The sequence below is a fragment of the Schistocerca nitens genome, chromosome 3, assembly GCF_023898315.1.
Source record: "Schistocerca nitens isolate TAMUIC-IGC-003100 chromosome 3, iqSchNite1.1, whole genome shotgun sequence".
Classification (NCBI taxonomy): Eukaryota; Metazoa; Arthropoda; class Insecta; order Orthoptera; family Acrididae; genus Schistocerca; species Schistocerca nitens.
The window spans coordinates 576,991,813-577,013,114 of NC_064616.1; the positions used below are offsets into that span (position 1 = coordinate 576,991,813).

The following is a 21,302-nucleotide window of genomic DNA, read 5'->3' on the forward strand; positions in this document are numbered from 1 at the left end:
ACGTGACTTACAAATCAGTCACTCGGCCTATTAATTCTATTGTTGTCAGTGATGCAAGCTCCGCTAACCTTTTTGGCTTGGATGCCTTTCAAGCTTTCGGGTTTTCTATCACTGACACCATACAGTTGGTCTCCGAAGACATTCCCTATCAATCATTAGAATCTTTGATCTCTGACTTTCCGGATATCTTTGAGGAGGGCCTGGGGCGTGTTTCAGACTTTGAAGCTCACTTAACGTTGAAGGTGTCGGCTCGCCCACATTTTCTACGTGCGAGGCAGATCCCCTTGGCTCTCCGCCCTCAGGTAAAAGAAGAGCTAGACCGGCTGACGGCCCTAGGGGTCGTTCTTCCCATTTCTTCTAGTGAGGCCACCATTAATTCCCAATTGGTGGTGGACACCTATCCTTTGCCTCGGGCTGATGAATTGTTCTCCGCTGTAGCGGGAGGCCAATATTTTTCGAAAATCGATCTTTCGGAGGCTTATCATCAAATACCTCTTGATGAGGACTCCAAACGGCTGGCGGTTGTCAACACCCCGTTTGGCCTTTACCAATACCAGCGGTTGGCCTTCGGAATATCCAGTGCCCCAGCGTTATCTTGAGCACGTCACGTGACAATCCCTCATCGTATTAATTACCCGGACGACATAATTGTCACGGGCCGCAGCACGAAGGAAGACTTGCACAACCTTTGCACCCTCTTTCTCAAATTCAGGTCCGTGGGCTTGCGTTGCAACCTGCGTAAGTCAAACTTCTTCCAACCGTCCATTGAGTATGTGGGCTACACAATCTCTCAGCACGGCGTCCAGCCGCTAGGAAGTTTGGTCCAAGGTATCGTTGACCTTCCGCGGCCCGGTCCTCGCCAGTCTTCGCAAAACGGAGTACCCGGCTTTCCACCGGGTATGTCGGTCTGGGCTCGTGGGTTTGGTCGCAATCCATGTTGGATACCGGCGGTGGTCCTGCGCCGAAATGGCCGCCGGCTCTATACCTTGCAGACGGGGGACCGGGAGGTACGTCGTCAACAAAATCAACTTCGTCCACGTTTGGGCCCCCACCCTCCGACCCCTTGGGCACCGGCTTCCCCATTGCCGGCACCTGTGTTGGTTTCTCAGGGGACGCTACCACCCCTCCCCCCCCTGTGATTCCGCCGCACTGCGATGGCTCTCAGCCTTGGCAGCCTCCAGTCGCTCCAGCACCGGCATCGCCATCATTACCGATGCCCCAGCAAGAGCCGGCCCCCCTCGCAGGCCCGGTTTCTCAGCAGGCTGGTTCACCTGTGGTCGTCCCTTCCCCATTGTCCCCGTCACTGGGTCTTGACCCTCCCAGGGTAGACCAGGATCCAGAGTGCAACGGCCTGTCTCCTGTTCTGTCCCGGGTTCCGGTAGTGGGACGACGGTGGCCTCTTACTGTGGGTCACTTCCAGCCGTATTTGAAGGTTCCGGCTCGAGGGTTGGCGGGTCGCCTCGACTCCAGCCTTCTGATGGACGTGGAGGTCGTCAATCCTGCACAACGCTCCACCTTCCGATGCAGTGGATCACAGTGGCTTCACCCCCCCCCCCCCCCCCCCGAAGGAGGAGGAGTGCAGTAGCCACCAGAAAGATCGCGGGAGGCGCACATCGGCACGGCACGTCACGGACGGTAGTTGCCGCAAGTAGAGTCACATCCACCAGGGGGCACGCGAGAATTCGGCCGCGACCTCTGCCAGCGAAACAACAACAACAACAATAACTCAGGCAGCACGGGCCGTGCCCAGTCAGTTCACATCGGGCATGCCTATGAGACAGTTCTCGGTCTACTCTGAAGTGCGACGGAAACGTGAACCGTGTTACTACACTGTGAGTCCAGATCATGAAGATGTCATCAATAAATCTGTACCAAACTTTGGGTTGGCAGGCCTGGGTAACCAAGAAGGCTTCCTCTAAGTGACCCATGAATAGGTTGGCATATGACAGCTGCCACCCATTCCACATCAAACGGTCCCTTCCCTACAGCCTAGGTCTTCGTGGCAAACGAATCTGCTCCAGTCCGGAATCCCTGAACCATTACACCAACAACCTGACAACAGCTTTCACATCCCGCAACTACCCTCCCCTGGTACAGAAGCAAATAACCAGAGCCACTTCCTCATCCCCTCAAACCCAGAACCACCACAAAAGTGCCCCACTTGTGACAGGATACTTTCCGGGACTGGACCAGACTCTGAATGTGGCTCTCCAGCAGGGATACGACTTCCTCAAATCCTGCCCTGAAATGAGATCCATCCTTCATGAAATCCTCCCCACTCCACCAAGAGTGTATTTCCGCCGTCCACCTAACCTTCGTAACCTGTTAGTTCATCCCTATGAAATCCCCAAACCACCTTCCATACCCTCTGGCTCCTATCCTTGTAACCGCCCCCGGTGTAAAACCTGTCCCTTGCACCCTCCCACCACCACCTACTCCAGTCCTGTAACCCGGAAGGTGTACACGATCAAAGGAAGAGCCACGTGTGAAAGCACCCACGTGATTTACCAACTGACCTGCCTACACTGTGATGCATTCTATGTGGGAATGACCAGCAACAAACTGTCCATTCGCATGAATGGACACAGGCAGACAGTGTCTGTTGGTAATGAAGATCACCCTGTGGCTAAACATGCCTTGGTGCACGGCCAGCACATCTTGGCACAGTGTTACACCATCAGGGTTATCTGGATACTTCCCACCAACACCAACCTATCCGAACTCTGGAGATGGGAACTTGCTCTTCAATATATCCTCTCTTCCCGTTACCCACCAGGCCTCAATCTCCTCTGATTTCAAGTTGCCGCCACTCATACCTCACCTGTCATTCAACAACATCTTTGCCTCTGCACTTCTGCCTCGACTGACATCTCTGCCCAAACTCTTTGTCTTTAAATATGTCTTCTAGTGTCTATATATGTGTGGACGGATATGGACGGATATGTGTGTGTGTGTGTGTGTGTGTGTGTGCGTGCGTGCGTGCGTGCGTGCGTGCGTGTGTGTGTGTGCGCGCGCGCGCGAGTGTATACCCGTCCTTTTTTCCCCCTAAGGTAAGTCTTTCCTCTCCCGGGATTGGAATGACTCCTTACCCTCTCCCTTAAAACCCACATCCTTTCGTCTTTCCCTCTCCTTCCCTCTCTCCTGATGAGGCAACAGTTTGTTGCGAAAGCTTGAATTTTGTGTGTATGTTTGTGTTTCTATCGACCTGCCAGCGCTTTCATTTGGTAAGTCACATCATCTTTGTTTTTAGATATATTTTTCCCACGTGGAATGTTTCCCTCTTTAAATTTTTTTTATTTATTTATTTTATTTTTTCCATTCGCTGGTCCTATTGATCTACACATACTATGTTCAAGCGGAATGACTGACCTGGCAGAGAGGGCTCTTCACATATTTATTCATGGAAGTGAGGCAGAGATAATTTTGTAATCTTCACTGATGTAAATTTCTGTTGGCATTTTGATCTTACTAAATAACTATTACAAGATTTATTTTACTTATATTTCACTAACTTTGGGTTGTGTCCTGTTCATATACGCAAATGGTTCCCAATAACTTCCGTAAACCTACAAAACTGTAATATTCAGATCAGTTTTTTGGTATATGTTATAGATTATTGAGCAAATTTTTGAAAGATTGTGTAAATAACATTCTTAGTCATGATGATTCATGTAAGAAAAGCGAAGAACGACCAAGTTAAATGTTTACGAAAGATCGTGCTAAATATGTTAGTTAGGTGGTGTTGTGTACATCACTTGCATTACGTAGAACAATGAAGTGAAGTGGAATGATTCTACTGCAGTAGTGTGTGTGTGTGTGTGTGTGTGTGTGTAATTTTCTGTCTGTCAAAAAAAAAAAAAAAAAGGGGGCAAATCACCCAGAGGTGGAGGAGGAAATGGAAGGAAACCTCACGGGTTGAGAGGGTACATGAAGCTGTTTCAGTGATAACAAACTTGAGTCAAATTTACAAAGAACTTGGCAGTATGAGCCTACTTATGATGTTGCACGCCCTAGGCCTCGATGAATGCACCAGCTGTGGAAAATGTCACACAGACATTGTATCCTCTTCTGGCCCTCATCTTCTGTAAGTGAACTGGTCCTTGATATCCTGGATACAGGAACTGAGATGGAGTTGACGTTTGAGCTGGTTCCTCACACATTCTGGGGACAGATCTGAGACTCTTGCTGGTCATGGGAGTACCTCAACATCCCACAGACAATTCTTAGACACACTTGCCGTGTGTGGACGATCATTGTCCTGTTGAAAAATGGCACCATTGCAGTGTCACGTGAGAGGTAACGCATGAGGACACAGGATCTCCGTGACATACCATTGTGCCATCTGAGTTCACCCAGTCACTATCATCTTTGACCTAGTCATAACCAGTGCCTTCCCACACCCTAATTCCAGGAATAACACTGCTGTGCTTCTACGAAACATTAACACATTCCAAGTTGACAGCAGCCTGTACATGGAACTAATTCAATAGTCTAGCTGCTGCTAGTCTCCGACTGATGTTGCAGGATGATGCGGGGTGCTGCATGGAGCCCATTACTTTTTTTTCAGATGGCGATCCTCCCCTGTAGTGTCCAGACACTGTCAGCTGGAACCTTGGTGACAAATATGTCTGTCTCCACATTGCCATACAGTCCAACATGGGACGCTTTCATATGAATGTCCCACAACTCTGTATATTGCACAGTTCAACCAGCTGGTCAAATAGAGACCCACAATGAGTTTCCCGTGAAACTATGTCAGGTGCTGATAACACTGTCTCACATGAGTGACATTGTTCACGCAACTTGACTGCTAATAACACTAAACATAAACATCACAAATGCACTCTGATGGCTGTTTTACATGTCACACAGAATTGCAGTACTTAATCATTTACATACCCTTCAATGGTGTTAACGTGTACAAAGTAACATAGACATCTGACTGTTCCTTTTGAATGCTTCACTTTTTTTTGTCAGGCAGTGCATATATAATCTAAAAATTTAATCAATATTCTATGGAGGGTGGGTAATTGTCAAGAAGAAACATTTTCGTTCTGTGTTTGAAGTTATTTTGTTTGTCAGACATTTTACACCATTATGCAGTAAATTTAAAAACTTTGACTTATCAAAGTAAACTATTGGGAAGAGTAATGAAGGTTATTTTCCATCCGTTATTGTATAGTAAGTATTATTATTGCTTTTGGATAATGGCAAATCATTTATAATAAAATTTTATATCAGATAAGATGTATTGTGAAGCTGCTTTAAAAAACTGACCTCTTTAAACACACATTTAAAAAATGATGATAAATGAGCATGTCATTATTAATATTGTTCAGTTTACTAGACTGAAGATTTTTATTTCTGAATGTTGGGTTGTGCCTGGATCTTATAGCATAAGACATTGTTCACTTCCAAGACTTACTGTAGAATGAAGTGCTAAAGATATTGAACCTTGTTCAAAAATCTGCGTACTGTGTTTATCATACTTTAAAGTTTCACCTATATGTGCACTCAAACACTTACACAATTGAGCCTTACATATCCACTCATAACCATATACTTCACTTACTTTTAGCTCAACTTTGTGCATTCTATTGGTTAAATATGATTCCATCAATTGCTTTCCACACTTCGAAGTCCGTAAAATTACCCTGCGTTATGGATATTTTAAATATTTAGTATAAGACCTGACTTATTATTTGAGGGAATCTCATGAGTATTAAATTAAATAATATCATCTACATTAAATGAGATCCCCCAAGCTGGGACACAGCTGAAGATCTGAACCGGTGCTTCAGATTACCTATAACCACGTCTGAACTGCAAATGAAATAGAGACTGATTACTAAATGGGAGTAAATGACTGTAGCCATGAAAATTTCTATCTAAAGTGTGTTACTTGCAATAATGGTTTTGCATAAACCTCACATCTCATCAGCAATGCGTCATATCTGACACCATGAAGTAACAATGGTGGCATGTAGTATCAGGCATCCCCTAGGGTTTGGTATTAGTTCCTATCCTCTTTCCATTGCATGTCAGTGATGTGTCATAAGTTTCGTCCTACTTTAAATACCGTATGTATGCTATGACCTGCAGTTGTATCCAAGTGCAATACCAATAAATCTGAAGATAGCTATCAAAAATCTCAGTACTGGCCTGTGTGCACTATCAAAATTGGTACAGAACATAAGGTTAAAACTCAACCATCCAAAACAAAGCAATACCGGCTGATAATTCTAGGTCCATTAGCCTGAAAATCAGGTATCCCAACTATCTTTAACTCTAAATGGAACATATATCAGGTTCTCTCCCTCAGCAAAGAGTCCAGGAGTAATAATAGATGACTATCTAAATTGGACTGAGCACATAACTGCAGGGTGCAAGAAGACTTCAACATCTTTCCATGCCCTACAAAAATATAAGAAGCCCTGCACTCTTGATCTGAATAAGAAACTTGTATAAACACTTCCAATTATTGATTACAACAATGTTATCCTGCAGGGTCTTTCTCAGGAAAGATCATGGTGCCTGGAACTGCTTATGAATGCCTGTATTCAATATATCTGTGATGTATGACTCTTTGATCATATTTCACCATCATATGCACGGCTATCCTGGCCTGTGTGTAAACAAGTGCAGAGATTTCCATAGCCTGTGTCTTCTCCTATGTCTTGTCAGTGTACACTGTCCCTCATATCTCTGCTCAACCTTAGTGCTCTTGTCTGAACAACATTGCAGAAACCCCCATTCCTGTCAGAGCAAAATCCTTTCTGTCCCACTCAATTGTGCAGCCACTTTCTCGAGGCCCTTTTAAGTGGCAGGAACCCAATTCTTATATTGGAGAACTGAATAACATATCTAGCTTCAGAAGACAGTTAATGATGTATCTCCTGAAGCAACACTGATACCACCACCACCACCATCATAATCATCAACATGTGCAGCTATATTCCCCACCCCTGATAGGGTGCTTGAAATGCCAATGCTTTGGACACATCTTCCTGTTTTATGAACAACCCAGTCTGTATAGACTGTGGTAGGCTGCTTCACGAAAACCCGCCATGTGAGCGACCACCATTCTGTATCAGTTGCAGAGATGAACACCTCACCATTCTCCAAAGTGTGCTACTTTAGTTGAGGAATGTAACATCCAGGAACTTAAGCTCTGATCATCTCTCATAGTATGAAGCCAGGAAAAAGTACAATTGTTTATATCCTGTGCCAATGGTATTTGAATTTTGTCACTACTGTGGCCAGATCATTGGCAGTACCTAGATTAATTACTCCCTCCATTTCCTCAGCGTCGATCACTGGCAGTCACTCAAGTAAATTAATCCTTATGGGAGATAGGCCCTGCTCTGTTGTGGTTCCTGCAGCACCCTCTTCGGGGTCTTCAATTCCCCACATCTGTCCAGAGCAGCAGTATTCTCCTCTGGTATCTGCATGTGACAGTGCTCCTTTTAGGAAACACTCTGCCTGGAAATCTACAGACCAGCTACCCATCACCAGTCAGTGACTGAAGGAGCCACACTCTAAGAGTCCAAGGACTACCCGCTCCTCTTCAGTTCCAACCACACAGCAGATAACCTGATCCTCTAAATTAGTTGCATAGAAAAAGATATCCAAAACGTGATTCATGATAATTCAGTGCAACTGCATTGGGTATTCTGTCACATGCCAGAAATGCAACAACTAATGTCTTATTCTGTGATCTGTGTGGCTCTCTAAGAAATGCATTACACTGATGACCATTCTCCAACTCTTCGAGGTTACCATGTCTGTTAGAAGAGTACCAGCCCCGAGAGAGTATCTGGAGGGATCTGTACATAGGTTCAGACGGATGTCAGTGATCTATTCTGAGGCATCTCTTCCTTTCAGCTTTCAGTTGTTCATGAGTATCAGTGGTCTACCATCATTTACTCTGACGGCTCGAAAACCAAGGATAGAACGGTATGTACTTTTACCATGCCAGTCATGACCAACATTGGTTGCTGGGAGCACAAAGTGTTTTTTTGGCCGAGTTTATTTTACTTGTAGCAGTTTTCATAATTGACAAATAAGATCAGGTCTGTAGTGCAGTGAGCATACATTTTGTTTGAACATACATTCCCCCCCCCCCCCCCCCCCCCAAGATTGTCACATCAAGGACTAAGATTATCTAAGCCTTCAGTCAGTATTTAGTAAATAATTGTTGCATTTAATTTGCAACAGTTGTTACAGTAGAGAAATTCTGTACATAGAAAACAGCACATATACACAATAAATTATACATTTCACTTGTTTAATCTGTAATTAGTTATTGTAGTTTACGAATCTATTCTGCAGTGAGTGATCCCTCAGTCTATTGAAATGTTTACTGGAAGCTTTTCTGACTTATTTCGTCCATTCTACATAATTTCTGCTTTCGTTTTGCAAAGCAAGCAATTAAATCGCAATACCTAAGAGTTCCATGTCTTCGAGTGCCAACGTATTCGCTATGAAGACAGAGTTCTAACTGTCATGTCTCAGACATAAATACTGGGCAGTAATATTGTGCCATTCTTGGCCTTGCACTTTTGTACAGTATATTGACACAGTATTATTGCACAATAAATGTTGAGTGTAGAGGGCCTTTAACAGGCGGTCTCTTTCATCCTGGGGGAATACGCACTCCTCCTGACACTCCACACCAAGCATAGTACTCCTGATTTTTTGCCTGTAATGTTGGTGGATGACATTTGGGCAGTTAGATTGGTTTTTTTGTGTCCTCCAAGGAAGTGGTATTATTCTCAGCTCTAATGTTTTAAACAGCATTCAAGGCTGGGCCGACATGGTTGGGATGCCTCACATTGCACACTAGGTCCAGGTTGCCCTCAACCTTGCCTCCTTTGTCAGTTGCCCTGGTCATACCTCTTTTTACTGTGTTTTTAATTGTTCTTAAATGTGGTAAGCCCCTTTTTTTTCTACTGCATTCTCTTTCACTTTTTTTAGGACTGCCCCAGCATATAACATTTAAATGAAGGCAAGACCTTAAGGTTTTGTTATCTGTGATACTAGTCAGTGTTGAAAGAACAGTTAAACAAGTCCTTACGCTTTCTCAGAGAAAGTAGGTTCTATTCCCATCGATGACTGTATTGGATTGATGGTCGAACAGTTGTGGGAGAGACACCTCCCACTGCATGCTGAGCCCTGGGGAACATTAGGTTGCATCTACCCACGTAACGACTTGATTTTTTCCCTCACCTTATTTTACTGTTGTTGGCACTACTGGTGTTTGTTATGTTTTTAGCCCTTTCACTTTTACAATCATGGGTCTCCTCTCCACCCAGGTAGAGAGAATTACTTATTCTGTTACTCTCTAACTGCATCATCGGCTTGCAGAAGGGATTGGGTGTGGAGTAGGTGCCTCTAGCCACATTTGAGTCCTAGGGAATGCTTGTCTGCTTTCTGGTCTGCAGATCAGCCCAACCCACATTTATATTTCCTGCAATTGTTTCATATCTCTGGCATGAATATTGCTTTTAGTATCTTGATTTTATCAGTCTTACATACTATCACAATTCGATCACATTTCTAGCTGATAATTCCAGATGGGCTACCTGTGAACAAGAGATTGGTGACTTCGCTGCTTAGTCCCTTAATCCCACCAACTAACCAACCAACAACCAAGTGAGCTTTTATTTTGTAGTTCATTCATAATTTCTTCAATTTAAAAAGTATTGAAAATTTGTTTCTTTAATATACTATCGTGCTTTTTGTTCAACTACCTACATTATTTTCCCAACAAAACGTAATAAATTATTTATTAATAAAGTGCAGTTAGTCAGTTTTCATTTATGTAACAAAGTTACCTGTATTTTATGAAAATAAATGATAATCACTCTTCATTAAGCTATTACATTGCATTATACACACCTAAATCATTGATGTTTTTTCCACTGTGTAATTATTTGTTCCAAAATATGTAACTATATATCAGAAACCTGCACTAAGTATTTGGCATGTGAATAGCTCTGTTTTTGAAAGAAGTAGAAATTATTTCTCTGTGGTGGAAGAAATGCATACCTGTGAAACAAGCCGTTAAAACAATTTCCTGGAGTTACTGCAACATTTTAAGTACATTATAAGTGTGTTTATTTCTGAATGTAGTGCAGAACTCGTTAGAAGAAAGTGTATAATAACTAAAATGTTTCTTTTGTATAATATAGAATAATAATACACAGAGAAAATGTTTTAGCGAAAACATCGAAATAATATTAGTACTATTTTAGGAGGAGAATGCCTGACATTCTACAGCTAGTGACTACATTACTGATTATGTATATCTGAATATTGCCTTCTTTAAAATGTAAGATGACAATGAATTTAATGAAGTTAACAGTTTTTATTTAAGAAGTGTATTGGTTTTGTTACAGGATAAATACCTGGACAGGTTCTTGAATCTATGTAGTGCTATAGAAGAAAGAAATATTCCTGTGCGATATGGTGAAAATTTAGAGAGTGAACTAAAATCAAGGTAATTGTTAGAAAGGAGAGTTATTTAATTGTTTGTCTTAATTTGTTTTGTTTGTATTCAGTAACTATACTTCAAAATGCAAATATTTGTTGAAAGTATGACTGTGTGGTGGATTTTATTTAGCGTATGGCTAATACAGACATATCGTGAAATTAAATTACATATACATATGTACATATTAACACACAAGAAACTTAAGTTTGTCTTTACAACTGAATATCCAGTCCTTCAATCCAGCGCACTGCATCTGGAGTTGCTAGGAGGAAGTCCTCTTTGGCGCCGTGATAGGTTTGAATCCTGCATTCACTGACAATGTGGTGAACAGTCTGGTATGGAATGGAGCCCCGCAGTCACAGGCTGGATCAGGCAGCTTCTTCCACTTATAGAGAGCATCTCTGTAGGTCGAATCCACTTGGAAGTTTAGCACCTGAGAAGATGTTATGCAGGTGCACATTTGTCACTGCTTCCCACCGACCTTTCCATTCTTCAAGAGGTTTTAAATCCTTAGCAACCATGTCAGCAGCATTGCACAGAGTTGGATGTCGTGATTTCAGTCTCTTACGATTTAAAAGTGGCAGGTCGCTGTGCATGGGTAGGTTAGAATCCTGGAGATCTTGTGGAATTCTCTCATAAGGGCAGTACATCTGCGTAGATCAGGAGGCATTATACCGGTTAACAGTGGAAGCCAATAAACTGGAGTAGATCTGATTGTGCCAGATATTATGCGCATTGTCGTATTCAGATGGGTATCAACAAGCCTTGTATGATGACTGTTCGTCCAAACAGGTGCACAATACTCAGCACTTGAGTACACCAAGCTCAGAGCTGAAGATCGCAGGGTAGTTGCTGAAGATCACCAGGTAGTTCCGCATAGCTTATGGAGGATGTTGTTTCGCGTCCTCAGCTTTTGAGCTAAGTTCAGAAGGTGTTGTTTGAAGCATAGTGGACAATCCAGGATGACACCAAGATATTTTGGGTTCCAGTTATGACGAAGAATTCTGCCTCTGAAACTTACTTCCAGTTTTATGTTCGCCAACCGGTTATTTAGATGGAAGCAACACACTTCTGTTTTACTCACACTGGGTTGGAGTCTCCAGATTTTGAAGCAATTATCTAATGCAGACAGGTCATTGGCTAGAATCTCTTCTGTTGTCTTCATTTCTTGGTGTTTTACGGCTAGAGCCAGGTCATCGGCATAGCAGTATTTTCTGGACGAAGTGTCAGGTAGATCAGATAGATACAGGTTGAACAGTAAGGGTGAGAGAACTGATCCTTGAGGCAATCAATTGTTCAGCTTCCTCTCCTTACTTATGTTGCTTCCAGTGATTACCTGGAACTTCCGATAACTTAGCATGCTGTTAATCAATCGAGCCATTGTTCTGCAGGTTATGATGCGGAGAAATTTGTAGATAAAGCCTTCCCGCCACACAGTGTCGAAGGCGGCAGTTAGATCAACAAATGCCACAGATGTTTTCTGCTTCATTTGGTATCCTGACTCTATGAAGGATGTGAGAGACAATACTTGGTCGCAGCAGCTACGCCCTGGTTTGAAGCCTGCCTGATCAACTCTTAACGTTCTCTAGGATAGCGCTACTTATTCTGTTATGTATTAGCCTTTCAAAAAGCTTGTAGCAGCAGCTAAGTAGGGCAATGGGGCGATAGCTTTCTACCTTGTTGCTGGGTTTGCCAGGTTTCAGAACAGATATTATCTTCACTTTTTTAAACTCCAATGGAAGTTGACCAGTCAGCAGGATGTCAGTGAAGAATTCTGCCAGCCATTTCTTAGCTTTTCCTCCCATATGGATCAGGAATTCTGGATGGATACCATCGAATCCAGGCGCCTTAAGAGGTTTGAGGTCCTTCAGTCCAGAGTCAATGTCTGAAACTGTGAACGGATAGGTATACTCAGATGAGGGAGATGCCTTCTTTTTCAGGTCACGAAACTGTCGTCTGATATGTCTTGTCAGGAGGTACTCTTGAGGTAGTAATGATGTGGGAAGCAATTTGGTCTGGTGTTACTTCGGAATTTTTTCTGCATGCTGGTGCACTTCCTCCCAGTTTTCTCAGGAGACCCATGCTTTCCTGCTCGAGTGGGCAAAGTCCATATTTTCGACTGTTTCTGCCCATTTCTGCCTCCGAGACATGTCCAAACTGGACAATAGTTCCGTAGCTCTCTCTGGGTCACCACTTTGCTGGAAGTGTTGGTACAGTGTTTCACTTTCATCATTCCATCCTGGAACATATTATTTTCGGTATCCTCTTGGCACACACTTTTTAGCTGTTGCTGTTACTGCACCAATGAAGCATTGATAGTTATTATGTGATGGAGGTAACCATCGAATGGTCTTATCCAGTTCATTTGAAAACTTCATCCAGTCAGCTTTCTGGAAATTCCATTGAGCATGCGGAGTTGATCGTATGACAGGAACCGTGCAACCAAGTTGTATTATTACAGGTCTGTGTTGGCTGTGAGGAAAGGCATCTATCACTTTCCTTGTGGTGTTGATGGGAAAACCAGTTTCGTTGCAGCTAACAAAGAATAAGTCAGGATTTGAATCCTTGTCCCAAGCAGCTGACCTGAAAGTGCCTTGATCTTTGCCATCAAACACTAGGTGAAGATTATTCTCTTCGACCCATTCTGCAAGCATGCTCCCATTTTCATCATTTTCAGAGTACTTCCAAAGATCGTGGTGACCATTGAAGTCTCCTATGTAAATTGCAGGATGTTCTGCTGTGTGTAGGACAAAATCGGGCCATGTTGTTTTGGGTAGTTTGTAAACATTTGTAATAGTAATGCCACACAATTGTATGACAACTGTATGTATATCTGCCTCCACACTTACAGAAATTAGTGAAGCTTCGTTTATGTTGTTACGGACATACGTAGCAATTCCATACACCTCATGGTAAGTTACACCAATTGCAAAATATCCAGGAATTCGACCTCGGCTTCGGAATATTTCTTCGCTGGAAACACGAGTTTCCTGATTGGCGACGACATCGATATTGTTGTCCAGCAAAAATTTTGACAGGTAGTCACTCTTTGCCCTGCTAATGCTCTTGATATTCAGTTGAAGGAGTCTGATAGTTGGTCCAATGTTTCTTGTTAATGAGCTCTGAAAAGAACTGTTTCTGCTATTTAGTTGATATGTCATTGCCAGGAGATCCTATGGATAGTCTGGCTGCCTGTAATAACTGTTGCTCAATTAGCACCACCCAGGAGGCACGTGTGGGGTATTTTAAGGTTAAACCTACGGACGTGAGCAACGTTACCTCCCTGTGTTGTGGAAACACATCACTTCTACAGCCGTTTACACACTGAACTTGAAACGTGTTTTCAAAACACGTTTACAGCTACTTTTTGAAAACATGTTTCAAAATACGGGAACAGTTATCCATAGCAGTGGCAATACAGATCAAAAGAAACAATGTTACAAGCCAGCAGCTACCACTTGTCACCGCCACACGGCAGTAGCATACATGTATGTACTGTCTTCACTTAAAACTTCCGGGCTGATAGGCCGTGGTCGAAGTATAAAGTTCGCCGCTTTACCTCCGAGGACGTCTCCCGCAGACGGAGACGAAACGTCAGGAGAGAGTTTTATACTTCGACCACGGCCTATCAGCCCGGAAGTTTTAAGTGAAGACAATACCGGCCGTGAAAGCTTACATTGTATGATGTATGTACTGTGTTGTGCCATCTGCTGTGTAGAACTGTTAGGTGTTATGTTTTCACTTGCTGTATTAAGTTTTTCCAGAAAAAAAGAGATAGGGGCTATGGAGTGGACAAGGAAACAGACTGTCAAATTTTTATCGTTATACCAGACTGAAGACTGTTTGTGGAATATATGAAGCAAATAGTACAAGAATAGGAATAAAAACCAAGATACTGTGCAGAGAGTTGATGCTACATACTGACAAAGACTGTGTGGAAAAGAAAGTAAGATCACTTTTCATAACTTGTTGGGAAACTTCAAAGATAAGTTAGATGTGCCAAGAGATTTTGGGATTGGAGCCAGACGATACTGATGTTTTACCTCAGTAGAGTGGCTGACAACCAAGCAGCCATCTTCAAGTGACATTTACAGCTGAAGATTGCTATTGCAGTTCACTGTGTTAATACCAAGATTGGTATGTGCATAGCTCTTGGTTGCATGATCAACCTTTGTCGAATTAAACACCCTCTGTCAAAACTTACTGTGTATGAGTTGTGCTGGCATCTACATACATCTACATCTACATCTGTACTCTGTAAACCACCGTGAGGTGCATGGCAGAGGGCATATCACATTGTACCAGTTATTGGGGTTTCTTCCTGTTCCATTCATATCACATATATGTACTAATTAAAAAAATGTATATGGCTTGTGAAACAATTGATTTGCACTTATTGCTCTATTATTATTATTATTATTATTATTATTATTAAACTAGCTTAGTGCCTGCTGATTCACTTGTATAGACTGTATGGCCTGCAGATTTTTTTTTTGTTTTTATTTAATCGAATTTTTATGTTGTTCACAAATTGCAACAACTTCTAAGCTTTTCACATTAATTAAGGCCATATAAACATGGTCTTTTCCAAATGTACTTCTGACCAAACAGTGATTCTGGTAGCTGGGCACCAGAGTTTTGGTTAATCATTCTTTTTGTGTTCGCGTGGAGATATTTCCATAGCAACTTTCATCCCCTAAAAAATATTTCTTTATATTGTACCAGGAAGTGAATACCAATTTCCATAAATTTAGCTTTAAAATTTTTTTAATATAACAAAAATTTGCTTAAAAATTTTCATCTCCTGTTGCACTCCCTTAGGGGTTCAATTTCCAGAAACACTGAAACATACATATAATTTATTTATTTATTTATTTATTTTATTTTTTTATTTTTTTCCTAACCGAGAAGCCAAATTCCACTTGTAGGTGTAGCCTTAAAAATACTTTAGTAGATCTTTAGTAATTATTTATTTTCAAACAACTTTCGTCTGCTATTTTACCCCCTTATTGGTTGAGTTCCCGAAACTACTGAAACATGTATTTCTTTATCTCTGACCGAGAAACCAAATACCAATTTTTGTAGGTCTAGCTTCAGAATTGCCTTAATAGTAATATTTTTTTCCCTGAAATATATAATGGAAGATTCTGATAGAATATAAATACAGTATAACCCCACTTTTACATTCCTGGAATTAATGTTTTCCCACCATTTACGACATTTTTTTATCATTTGCCGCAAATTTCCTATGTCCACAATATTAAATTGCACCTGATTTTGCGTCAACATATTTATAATTTTCCCATGATTTACACATTATGAAAAAATGTATGTGGAGAAAAAAATGATGCTGGCCATCCAGTAGTGTTTACAAATATTATGTGGTTAAGTTTCTTGAAATCATGGCACTCTACTCAGTGGATGTGAACCAGTAAACGTGTAAAAGTTGGAACAATTCATGCCGTATCTCCCGCCGTTGCCAATCTATTCTTGGCAAGGTGGCTTATAAGAATAACTAGGTTTGTTCAAACAAAGATATCATGACCACTCACAACCATTTTCAAACTGTCTGTACAGTGCAAATGCAGTTTTATGATTGTTGTGATTATCATGACACCTTTGTCGAACCATATTTAGCATATTTTTGCGTTTGGCCACTTGGAGCACTAGTTGACATCGTCATTCACTTTGTGTTTCTCAGTTTGTTTTAGTTTAAACACAGTGCTGGTTATGTACTTTTCTCATGCTGAGCAAAATGTGTTTCGAGAATTTATTCTCGCTGTCAAGTGCAGTATTTACATATGTTTTTTTGTATGTTACATAAACGAACAATGTGAGTGATAATTTGTGTGTGTGTGGTTTTCCACATAACTGAGGAGGCACAGAACCTAATAAACTGAAAAAACATGACTACAATGCAAGAGATGCAGAATAACACATATTCAAACACCACAGAAAATACTTATGTACATAGTTGCACTTGACAATGAGAAAAAATTCTCAAAACGCGTCGTGTTACGCATGAAAAAAAATACATAACTAGTGCAGTATTTCATTATTTAAATAATGAATGGCAACTACAAGCTTTCAAAAACATAGATTATGATGTATGAAACTGGGTCAAACATTCCTACTTTCCAGACAGTTATCAGTTCCAGTTACATCAGTGGTTTTTATTAGATATTAAACCTTTATTAGACAATAAACAAGCCCCTGACAAGTTGTTTGATGCCTGTTATCTACATATATCATACGTAAGGTCAAAAATGCAAGAGGGTATCCTATATGTAACTTTTACAGCATAAAACATTATTTCCCACATTTTACTCAATTTTTTTTAAGTCCCTTGAAAAGTTGATGGTGACATGTGGGAGGGAATTGGGATGATGTGACAGAACAGAGGAAAGGAAGATTGTAGGGTAGAGGATGCGGGGTTGGGTAGTGTAGATTAAGGTGTGGAACACCCATTGAAATAGAGCATGTTCTGCCAATGGGTGGCCTACCCTGCTCTTGTGCATTATTTGGCAGTGGCCATTCATTTGAGTCAACAGTAGGTTCATATTCATGCCCGCATAAAATACTATGCAGAAATGATAGCAGAGCTGGTGTATGACTTTTACAGGTGGCACTGCCTCTGATGGGATAGGAAAAGCCTGTGACAATACTGGACTAGGAAGTGCTGAGTGGGAGAATTGGGCAGATCTTGCACCTGGGTCTTCCACAGGGATAAAACCTATGTGGTAAAGGGATGGGAGCAGGAGTGACATGGAGATGGACTAGGATATTGTATAGGTTGAATGGGCAGTGAAATATCAGTTTAGGAAGGTTGGGAAGGAAGTTGAGTAGTAGGTTCCTCATTAGCTGGCACAATAATATCTAGTCAAAGTCCTGCTCCAGTCCAGGATGATATTTGGTGATTTTTTGGGGGGGGGGGGGGGGCAGTGCTGCTTAGCAAGCTGGTTCTTGGGGCTGGTGGGAGGTTTTTCATTCTGTTGGGTTTTTTCTTTGTCTCACCTCATACCTTTTATCTTTTATATGCTCTTAGTTTCGTATCACCTTTAAAAAACTTATTCATAATCATTTTAGCTGTCTTAATACTCATAGCTGCATGACAGATGATATGTTTCTCAACATTTGTAACAAGCTAAAACCATGCTTCAGACTGCAGTGACACTCAGATCATTACTTTTTATGGGCAGTTCACCACCCGTTCTATTTTGTCTGTACATGTCACAGCCCATCTCAAAGTTTCAACCTAAAATTAATTTTTCTCTGTAACTTTCAAATGTATGTTCAGTGTCCCACATTTTTGCTGTTTTGTCTGTGCTTCTGCATCTTCATCTACATGACTACTCTGCTGTTTATGCTTAAATGCCTGCAGAGGGTTTATCAGAGCTCTTTCACACACTTTCTCTACTCTTTCAGGCTCTAACAGCATGCAGAAAGAATGAACACTTAAATCTTTCTGAGTGAGCTCTGATTTCTCTTATTTTATTACAGTGATTGTTTCTGTGTGGGTGGTGTCAACAAAACATTTTTCCATTCAGAGGAGAACATTGGAGATTGAAATTTCATGAAAATGTCTTACCACAATGAAAAACAGCTTTGTTTTAATGATTGGCACCCCCCCCCCCCCCATCTCATCCATGACACTCTCTCCTCTATTTTGTGATAATACAAAATGAGTTGGCCTTCTTTTAAATTTTTTGATCCCCTAGCAGTACTCAGCAGAGGATGGACAAACATGGTGTAGACATTCTCTGTAGTAGACCTAGTGCATCTTTTGCCAATAAAGCACAGTCTTTGGTTCACGTTCCTTTACAACATTATCTATGTAACCATTCCTATTTAAGTTGTTCGTAATTGTAATTCCTAGGTATTTAGTTGAATGGACAGCCTTGAGAAAAGTGTAATTTACCGTGTAAATGAAATTGAATGGATTCATTTAGGACTCGTGGATGAACTCAGACTTTTCATTATTTATGGTCAATTGCCACTTTTCACATCCTACAGATATATCATCTAAACCATTTTGCAATTGGTTTTGATCATCTGATGATTTTATTAAACAATAAATGACAGCATCATCTCCAAACAATCTGAGAGGGCTGCTCTGATTGTCTTCTAAATGGTTTTAATAGATTAGGAACAGCAGAAGACTTAAAACACTTCCTTCGGGAGTGCCAGATGTCATGTTTGTTTCAGTTCGTGACATTCTGCCATTTACTACAAACTTTGACCTTTCTGACTTTCTGACAGAAAATAATGAGTCCCATTGCATGACTAAGAGGATACTCCATAGGAACAAAATTTGCTTAAAGACACATGTGAAAAATAGTATCACAAGTCCTTTGGAAATCTAGAAATGTGGAATCAGTTTGAGATCCCATTCAATAGCACTCCTTACTTTCTGGTAATAAAGAGCTAGTTGTGTTGCACTAGATGATACTTTCTAAATTCATGCTGACTGTATGTCAACAGATTGTTTTCCTTGAGATAATTCGTAATGTTCAAACACAGTATATGTTCCAAAATCCTACTGCAGATTAATGTCAATGATATGGGTTTCTAATTCATTGGACATCAACGGCCATGCTGAGGTGGACACACTGGTTCCCATCAGATCACCAAAGACAAGCACTGTTGGGCGTTGTCAGTACTTGGATGGGTGACTGTCCAGGTAAGCTGTGTGCTGTTGACATTTTGCCCTTTCCTTTGTAGTAGAGTGAACAGCAGGGGTAGTGGTGTGGAATCTCTGATGACCAGTTTCTGTGCCAGATGTCCTGGATTCAACTCCAAACCTCCCACAGTGCCTCATGAAGTGAGGGCATGTGACACTCTTGGTGATCATCCATCCTTCAGATGGGGGTGTAAGCTCAGCTGCCTCCTTGGTGCTCTTTGAGAGGAGTAAGCTATGTGCTGACACTAGGTTTCACCCTCTCCCTTCTGTTCTTCTCCAACACAAACATGATGATAGACTACACATACTCCCATTGCAGTCACTTACGCTTACCAGATACACTTACGCACACAGCTCTCATACTTGGCTAAGGAAAGGTACCTGCAGGCATGAAGGATAGGGAAAACCTTTCCAATTAGGCAGCTGAACCTGTCGATCGGGGTTTCCCAGCCATTCATGCCATGTGACTTCACTTTTATTCTTCAGATTACTCCTACTTCCTTTCTTGAGTATTGGTGTGACATTTGTAACTTTCCAGTCCTTAGGCATGGATCTTTCATTGAGTGAGCAGTTGTATATGATTGTTAAGTATGAAACTATTATATCAGCATACTCTGAAAGGAATCTAATTAGCATACAATCTGGGCCAGAGCACTTGCCTTTATTAACTGATTTAAACTGCTTTGTTGTACCAAGGATATCTACTTCTAATTTACTCATGTTGGCAGCAGTTCTTAATTTGAATTCTAGAATATTTACTTTGTCTTCCTGGGGGAAGGAATTTTGGAAAACAGTATTTAGTAACTCTGCTTTAGTGCCATAGTCATCGATAACATTATCATCACCACCACACTGTGTTTTGCTGCTGATGTACTTCACATACAACCAGAATCTTTTTGTATTATCTACAAGATGTCAGGAAAGAGTTTTATTGTGGAAACTATTAAAATGTCTCTCATTGAAGCTTGTAAAAAATTTCAAACTTCTGTAAAACTTAGCCAATATTGGGATTTTGCATTCTTTTAAATTTGGGATGCCTTTTTTGTTGCTTCGGTAACAGTGTTCTAACCTGTTTTGTGTACCATGGATGGTCAGTTCCATATCTTATTAATTTATTTGGTATGAATCTCTCCATTGCTCTTGATACCCTTCATTGAATTTAATCCAGATCTGCTCTACATATTCATAGTTAGTTCAGAAGGAATGGAGGCTGTCTCTTAGAAAGACGTCAAACAAATTTTTATCTGCTTTTTTAAATAGATATATTTTGCATACATTTTTCATGGGTTTCAGTGTCACAGTTTTCAGTCTTGCTACAATGACCTTGTGGTTACTGATACCTGTATCCTTCAAATGCTCCCTATTTGCTCAGGATTATTTGTTGCCGTTTACACTTTGGATGGTCTCCTGAACTGATTATTCAAAATAATTTTCAGATAAAGCATTTAATACAATTTCAGATGATGATCTATGCCTAACACTGACTTTGAACACACATTTTCACCAGCACATTGAGGGTAGACTGGAGTCACCACCATCTATAATTGTATGAGTGGGGTACCTTTTTGAAATTTTGAAATGGGACAAGTATCCACTGAACTTCTTAGCAACTGTATCACCTGAGTTGGTAAGTCAATGAAAGGAATCGTGTATCGTTTATGACGGTTGTCAGATACAACCTCTAAACTCAGAGGAACAATCTACTTCAGTTTCACTACACAATAGACTACTTCTAACAGCAACAGACATGCCACTGCCAACTGTATTTAATGCATCCTTTCTGAACACTGTTAGGTCCTTTGTAAAAATTTTGGCTGACCTTATCTCCAGATTTAGTCAGCTTTCAGTACATATAATAACTGGTGCTTCAATGCTTTCTGTTAGTGCCTGAGCTCTGTTTTTTTAAAACGCTATCAAAATTTACTACTATAATACCTATGGTTCCTAGATCAACATTGTCCTGTGTTTGAACTGCATCCTTTGAGAGCTGCATCTACATCTACCTGGATACTCTACAAATCACACTTAAGTGCCTGACAGAGGATTAATTGAACCACCTTCACAATAATTCTCTATTATTCCACTCTTGAATAGTGCGCAGAAAAAAATGAACACCGATATCTTTCC

The 21,302-nt window shown here is 41.1% G+C and overlaps 1 protein-coding gene and 1 pseudogene across 1 annotated transcript in view; both read left to right on the plus strand.

The window, feature by feature from the left end:
* The window catches only part of LOC126248488 (dedicator of cytokinesis protein 7), a 262,928-nt gene that overhangs the window by 96,756 nt on the left and 144,870 nt on the right, over positions 1–21,302 (plus strand). The window contains exon 15 of the mRNA XM_049949513.1: positions 10,401–10,501. Within this exon, the coding sequence (XP_049805470.1) occupies positions 10,401–10,501 (101 nt within the window). The remainder of the gene's footprint in view (positions 1–10,400; positions 10,502–21,302) is intronic.
* LOC126250320 (5S ribosomal RNA) lies at positions 19,078–19,196 on the plus strand (annotated as a pseudogene).